The sequence below is a fragment of the Sinocyclocheilus anshuiensis genome, unplaced genomic scaffold, assembly GCF_001515605.1.
Source record: "Sinocyclocheilus anshuiensis isolate Anshui unplaced genomic scaffold, SAMN03320099.WGS_v1.1 scaffold1049, whole genome shotgun sequence".
Classification (NCBI taxonomy): Eukaryota; Metazoa; Chordata; class Actinopteri; order Cypriniformes; family Cyprinidae; genus Sinocyclocheilus; species Sinocyclocheilus anshuiensis.
Genome location: NW_015557197.1, coordinates 1,529,914 through 1,537,899, shown reverse-complemented (window position 1 = coordinate 1,537,899; position 7,986 = coordinate 1,529,914). Strand labels below are relative to the sequence as shown.

Sequence of the window (7,986 nt, the reverse complement as noted above, 5' to 3'; positions counted from 1 at the left end):
AAAGTGTGTGTGTGTGTGTGTGTGTGTGTGTGTGTGTGTGTGTGTGTGTGTGTGTGTGTGTGTGTGAGATGACAGTGGTGCAACAAATTGATGAAATTTGTTGAAAAGTTCGGGTTCCCATTTTCCACAAGTTGGTATGATTTTTTAGGGTCTTAATGAAATGTCTGTAGCACACTTTGGTTAAAATTCCTCAGTGGTTGTGTAAAACAACACTCTTTTTACCTTGTCAAAAACAGCTCTGTTCACAGCGAGCCGTTTCGGTGCATGTCTCTTTAAATGCTAATGAGCTCTGCTTACCCCGCGATTTGCAAATAATCGTAAACATTTTTTAAGTGTGACACTTCTTCTTCTGGAGGTGCAGCTGGATTACAAACAGTGGGTACTGATCCATCCTTGAGTTTTAACTTTTTAGCAAAACCTGCCTTGAATTGTCCCTTGTTCAGAAAGCAGTCTGGAGTGAAATTATTTGCGTAGACAAACTAATTTAGGTGTATTCGGTGGCTCATTGCCATCAAAAACAAAACTAATGCACTGCATCCTCAGTGGCTCTGATGTTGGGAGAAAATTAAGACTCTTATGTTCACTTTTACATCCAACTACAAAACATCTGCATTGCTTGCGAGACATTGTTGTCACTACAGTTCGTCAGTGTTCGTTGGCGGGCCTTAAGCAGTATGATGTCATATTACTCCGAAAATCTAAAGTTTTTGGGGGATTTCAAAAAAAAATGAATTGATGGATTTTTATCATAGGGTGGTTGTGTACACACACTGCTAAGACACATTTATATGCAAACACCATGTAAAAGTGAATTTTGCATCTGATGTCCCTTTTAATGCAAAATTTACTTTTACATCTGTGTTTAGCAGGCGCTTTTATCCAAAGTGATTTACTAAAGAGGAGCAAAAACAGTTTGCCAAAGGTCCAGCAATATATGGTGTATCTGACAGAGCACACAAACCAATGCTCAATGATTAATGACTCAAACCTTAGTTCTCCTAAAAAAATGGACATATTGAATAGTAGACAAGAATGACTTGAGCCTTAAGTATTTACATGAAATTAAATTAAAACTCCACGAAACGCCACCATATTTAGTAATATGTCACAGCTCTTTTGTAATTGTACATTACTGTAGCATGGAAATGTAATGGAATCGTTGTGTTAAATATATTCTTGCCCGTTGAATATTATAAACAGGAATTGTCTATTACCATACATATGAAATAGCATGAGAAAGCAACTAATTCTGTATGTGTGAATCTCAGGAAAGAGCCTTTATGTTCTTTTTGTTGTTTGCCTGGCATCTCTATTCCCTTCGTTTTCCTACATTTGTGTTACATGCTTTAATCATCTGTGTAATGAAAAACAAATTGGTTTGGCACAGCTCAGGGCTCTACACTAACATTTGCTTGGGAGTGCTCGTGCCCTTAGGGGCTCAGTCAGATTTCTGTTTTTTTTTTGAGACTGCAATAATAATGTGTGACAATACAACATATGCACAAGTAAATGCTGAAAACTGAAGTAAGTACTACAGCAACAATTCAGAAACATAAGATTAATGTGGGATAGAGTACATACAGATACTTTCAAGAATTAACTTCTGAATTTACATTAACTTCCTCAGATCTGAGTGAGGAACATTTAATGAAGAAAAATATATTGATAACTTTATAATAACCTCTTTTAGACTGTACAAAAGACTATTGGAGTACATTTTACAAGAAAATACAATTTCTGTCTTTCTACTTCAAGACGTTATTTATTTAATATTTATTTAATTATTTAAAATGTATTTAATTTTATTTATTAGCACTTGTAAACTTGTACAATTTGTTTCTACACCATTTTTTCCAGCTAAAGTGTAGACAAAGAAAATAGTGGATATCTCTAAACCATTGCATTTGGGCACTTTGTTGACTTTGAAAAGCAGCCATTCGCAGTGTAATTAGAATGTAAGGTGTTTATATTCTGATAGCATTATATGTTAGCAAGTTTTGGTCAGGTGTCAGATGTCACTGAATGCATTTTCACATTCGCACACAGCAATTTCCACACACAAATACTTGCGCTGTAGAGCCCTGCAGCGTATGCAATGCGCAGAGGTCTGTAGTGCCAGAGGCAGATCAGCACCGTGTAAAAAATGATGACATTGGTGGCAACACTCCAGAGGTGTTTGCACGCATTTCCTGCTGTGGCCTGAAATATGAGGCCTTTACCTAATTTTTTATTATTAAGAATTCACTACCAGAGGCTAGAAAATATCGTCTTGGAGTCAAAACGATTGTTCATTAATTATACAGACTTGCATGGACTTCTTTGCCATCCAGTTGCATCACGCATAGAAAAACATTCACATAAAACACCTCCAAATTAAACCGTTAGAGTACTTTAGCAGTACTCAGTTCCTTCTGGCCAGAGCTATTGTGTGTAATTTACTGTCTTAATGACATAAATGTCTTACACCCTCTGTTTTGTAGAATTAGGCTTTAAAAATAAAGTGGAGAATGTCGTTCTTTTAAATCTGTGATTACGTGTCATTACTCGGCAGTAATTTATCTTTGTAATTGGTGCAGACACAGAGGCCCGCGCTGAGCGGATCTACTGTCGAGGTAGTAAGAGCTGTTCAGGAGACGTGGCATCCATTTCCAGGCCGGAGTTAAGTTGTCAACTTTTAGTTGGAACCGTGCCAGTGAAAGTCAATAAAAGTGGCTCTAATCACAGGAGGAAAACACGGCCGCTCTGTAAAATAAGGCCATGAAATCAACTGGGCAACCATGTTAGATGTGTTATTAATGATGTTTGAGAACTTCAAAAAGTAATTAATTCTTGAGGTGTAACGATACACGTATTCATATTGAACTGTTCGATATTGGCCGGCTCGTTATTTATCCTGAAAATGTGTTTTTATCTTGCATTGCTAACAAGTCTTCACTAGCGTCCGTGCTTGTAGTTGCCAGATGTGAAGAGATTAAGTCCCCAAAACAGCTTTTCTCCTTTAAGGCTCCACTTTCTGCCCGGTGTTTTAGTTATTTGCAATCTGGCAACCCTGTGCGCACTGACTGATGGCGGAACAAGCGCTGATGATAAGAAAACATACATGTGCTGGAGTTTAGCGATCTCTCCACAGCGATTTCTGCTTACATAGAAGTGTCATACAGCCAATGTGTGTTTTTTCACAAGCCATTTGTGCTGCTTGTGTAACCAAATCTACCATGATCAAAATTTCACAGAGTTTCAATAATGGATCTGTGTTTGAGGAATAAATGCGCTTTTGCTGCCTGTGGCAATACAATGGGGAAAAATGTACATCAAATGGAATTATTTTAAGTTATATTAGGAGTTTCTAAAGTTTTTACCAGTTTTCATAATGTTAATCAGTTGAAAACGGCATTGCAATGTTATTATCAGTGTGTATTAATGATTTTTGAGCAAATTTATTTCGCAATCTGAGTGGCTTGTCTTATTTGCGAACAAATTGTCAGAAAATCTAATGTGAATACAGATTACAAAACACTAACCAAAACCATGAGTTTTGTATTATCATAGTTGTTTAAATTCCCCCTGTTGTCAAATATTTTATATTTTTTAAACTTATCTTTGATAATCAAAATGACATATTTAGATGTTTTTTCTTGTGAAAATAATTTTCTCATGCCTTAAAATAGCTTGAATGTAACTCTACACCCTTGCCTCGTTTACTATACGCAGATCTATGAATATGCAAATTAGTCCCGCCTCCACTCAGTCACACCAGCCAGTGCCTCCTGATCCACTGAACTGTAGTAACCGCAAAACAATGGCATACACGGATAATGACTGATAAAACTATGTTTTTACTAGCGGACAACTACAGTGAATACTGTAACATTCGTTAAAGTTACTTACTTGACGATGTTGTGTCCTAAAATGCCTCGAAGACTCGAATACAGCCGTTTGTGATTGTTAATTCGCGCCCGCGAGCATACGCATGTGAAGTGAAGTGAAGTGCGTCTGACTCCGGGCTACTTTTACACTGTTGCCACGGGTTATAATGCAAGTTAGCGGTTCTAAATTCACATTAAACCACAGCTTCATGGGTTTTTTGCTCTGATTTATTTTTGGGTTTGTGCTGGTATTGGTATATTTTGCATGCTAGTGATAGGAATCGATCCCTTGACGTGATTGGTTATTGGTTTGTGACGTAGCAAACCAAGGGCTGTTTCAAACCATATTTCTGGGTCAGCCTTTGGGAAACTACAGTTTTAAGGAGAAAATACACAGCAATGGTGTTGATTAATAGATTGGCACGTGGTTTGTCTAAAAGCATATTAAAAACACCACATAGACAAATAAACAACATAAAAAAACTTGATTTTCACTACAGGGGGACTTTAAATGAAGTCGGTGTATATGTAGTCAGTGGAGGTTGGTTAAAGGACACATGAAATGTTATTGCATTTACCCGTTTGATAGAATAATCTTTATTAATAATCGTGATTATAATTTTTATCAAAATAATCGTGATTATCAGTAGTGGTCGGCCGATATTGGTTTTTTGACAGCCGATGCTGATATATTGGAAAGTAGGGTGGCCGATATAAAGCCGATATAATTTTAATATTTAAGAAATTTGAAATCCTTTGAAAATGGATTAAAAATGTGTTAAATAAACATACATTTTAGATGACAAAGTATTTTTCACAAATAAATTAATATTTAATAAAAATATCATTAAAATGGAAGTAAACACTGTAGCCAACAGGGCACTCAGTATTCTGGGAAGTTTGTGTGCATTGGGAATCATATTTTTCAAATAAAGCCAAGGTAACACTCATTTTACATACAGCACACAGTGGAAACAACATGAATATGGCAGTGGGCAAATGCATAAAGCGCAGCACAATTTAAAATCACGAGTTTGTCGATCGCGCATCTCCAGTGAAGCTGAACTCTCCTTACCGCATTAAATTCACACAGACTGACCGTCACACAGAGCACACGCAATCATGCAGGATACAGATGCACACTTCACAAGATCTCACAGCTGGATTTGACTAAGTTTGTGAAATTAAATGTTCATTAGTCAATGTGAGCACTGTGTGCTCAGGCGCTGCCGCTCTCCGCGCCATCAAAATAAAAGTCCCGCCTCGAACGCATCGGCCAAACAGCAAAACTTATCGGCCAATGCCGATATTTGAAAAATGCCAAGATATAGATACAGATATATTGGTCGACCACTAATTAGCAGATTAACCCTTATCATGCAGCCCTAGCTTAAAGTGTGTGAAATATAATGTTCTCTGTGCCACTGCGCTCAACAAGGCAGCCCAAACGACGTAACAAGCAACGTGCTGTCTAGTGGACGGGCACGCTGGGCATGCACTGCTAAAGGCCCCGCGGTTGGCATTTCCAATTAATGTAGGCCTGTTACATTCTTATTTTTATTAGGCCTATTATTATTATTATTATGATTATGAAGTTACTTTTATTATTAAATTTAAATTACAATTAATTTGCCCCGCAATAATTACCAAATAACTAACGTGCTGCGAGGATAACAAAAGATTAGGCTATTTACTCCACAATTAAAATGTTTTTAAAAAAGGTATTTTAAAACAGGTCTATTATACAATGAATTATAGGCCTACAATTAAAATATTAACACTGTAGTCATCAGTAAAAATCAATGAAATAAAAAGCTTTTATTTCAAGCACCGACTTTCAAAAACAACCTATTTAAAACGAAATATGTTTCTTCTCATTTTTTTCACTATGTAATATTAGAAATATTAAGGGAATAAATGAAAATAGTTAGCTAGCTATATACCGTTATCAGCATACGTTGAAGTAGATTAGTCTCGTCGTCTCTGAGAGAATATGTGGCGTCAGATGCCGAAAGCTCTGTCATTACTCCGTCACTCCGTTTTTACTTTCATTTTCTGCATAGTTAATTGATTGAGATTAAGACGGTCACCGGCATAACCCTTGCACAAAGTTTGCACGTTGCTTGTGTGTGATATCCGTCGCCTTCATGGTTTAAAACAGAAATATTTCCAACATTGCGACGTAACCAATATACCCCCGTACCAAACGTACCAAACCGAACCGTGACACCACTGTGTCGTATCGAACCGAACCGTGAATTTTGTGACCCCTTATACCCCTTATATATATATATATATATATGTGTGTGTGTGTGTGTGTGTGTGTGTGTGTGTGTGTGTGTGTGTATGTGAGTGTGTATGTTATAGATAGATAGATATTAAATATTATTATTAAATAAGATAAATATTACTATTGTATTGCTAAATTTGTTAACATTTTAAATGTGTTTTGTATTTTAATATTTTGTTAATTGTAATTTATTCCTTTGGTGCAAAGATGAATTTTCAGCATTATTACTCCAGTCTTCAGTGTCACATGATCATTCAGAAATCATTCTAATATGCTCGAGAAACATTTTTGATTATCAGTGTTGAAAGCAGTTATTCTACTTAATATTTGTAGAAACCGTGATAGAAACCATATTCCATATCCAACTTTTTTTTTTCAGGATTCTTTAAATGGGTAAATTGAAAATTCAAAAGAAGAGCATTTATTTGAAATAGGAATATTTAAATATTAAACATTTTAAATATCTTTATTACTTCAATTTATTGTGTTCTTTCCAAACTTAAAAAAAAAAATCACACCCTATACCTTTGAACTATAGTGTATATTTATATAAATATGTATATGAAAGATATGAATCAACTGAAATTCTCACCAGTAATATCAAAGCCCTGAATCCAATCACGTCTGATGGTTAAAATCAAGTCCTGCCTTACATCTCTCTATATATTATATTAATATTAATATTATATTAATATTAATAATATTCTGTTTCATTCTGAAATAAGTCAAAATACACTAGATGCTGGTTCAAACTGGCCAATTTTGACTGGTTGAAGGTTTTCAGAGCAACACAAAATGCATATATACACACAGCTCATGATTGCTGAGTTACTGAAGTAAACTCAATCTCTCTCTTCTTTCCTCTTCCCCATGCAGTGGGATTGGCAGAAACTGGCCATGGGCATCAGGAGGAAGCAGTATTCTCGCCGAATACGGGACGCTGCATTTGGAGTTCATGCATCTCAGCGAGCTTTCCGGGAGACCAGTTTTTGCCGAGAAGGTGAGCAGCTGTTCAGGCGTTACGCCTCTGCAGTGCATTAAACACCACACTGAACTAAAAGTGAACTTGGAGGAGCGGCGGTCATGAACTGTTCGAAGAGCTGACCAACAGTGACCCAGGATGACCTCTGCTCGTAACCGTTATATTGATGCTCGTTTCGCTGCAATTCTCAGATCTGATTCTCTCCGAATTAATCCGCTGAACTGACCTGCAATATAGACACAGACAAATGACACTATTACAAGCTCTGAATGAGGCTGTACAAACTGTGAAAGTGACCTAGTCTGTAGATTTATGAGTCCTGTCCCCTGTAGGAAGACATCGGTCGCATCAAAAAGGCTGTTTACTGCATTTTCCATGGCGTACTGTATTGGATGAGCTTAGCTATGGCTTAATAATTTGACATGATTATATAAGAGATGCGTTCTCTGCCGTTGCAGGTAATGAACATCAGAAAGGTGCTGAATCGACTGGACAAACCTCAAGGGTTGTACCCGAATTATCTGAACCCTAACAGTGGACAGTGGGGCCAGCGTAAGTCCACAAACACATGCACACATACTGAAGAACTTCAGGAGAATTCATAGAAATTTAATATTCTAAAGAAGTTTTCCCAGAAATGTCATGATTAAAGGGGTCATATGACGTTGCTAAAAAATAACATTATTTGGTGTAATGAAATGTGTTTATGCAGTTTAAGGTTAAAAAAAACACATTATTTTCCACATACTGTACATTATTTTTTCTCCTCTATGCCCCGCCTTTCTGAAATGCGTCGATTTTTATAAAGCTCATCGGTCTGAAAAGCGAGGTGTGCTCTGATTGGCCAG

General features: G+C 36.7%; 1 protein-coding gene across 1 annotated transcript in view; it reads left to right on the top strand.

Moving 5' to 3' along the window:
• LOC107678845 (mannosidase, alpha, class 1A, member 1) overlaps positions 1-7,986 on the top strand; it is a 153,786-nt gene that overhangs the window by 120,113 nt on the left and 25,687 nt on the right. The window contains exons 6-7 of the mRNA XM_016474263.1: positions 7,033-7,156; positions 7,597-7,690. Of these exons, the coding sequence (XP_016329749.1) occupies positions 7,033-7,156; positions 7,597-7,690 (218 nt within the window). The remainder of the gene's footprint in view (positions 1-7,032; positions 7,157-7,596; positions 7,691-7,986) is intronic.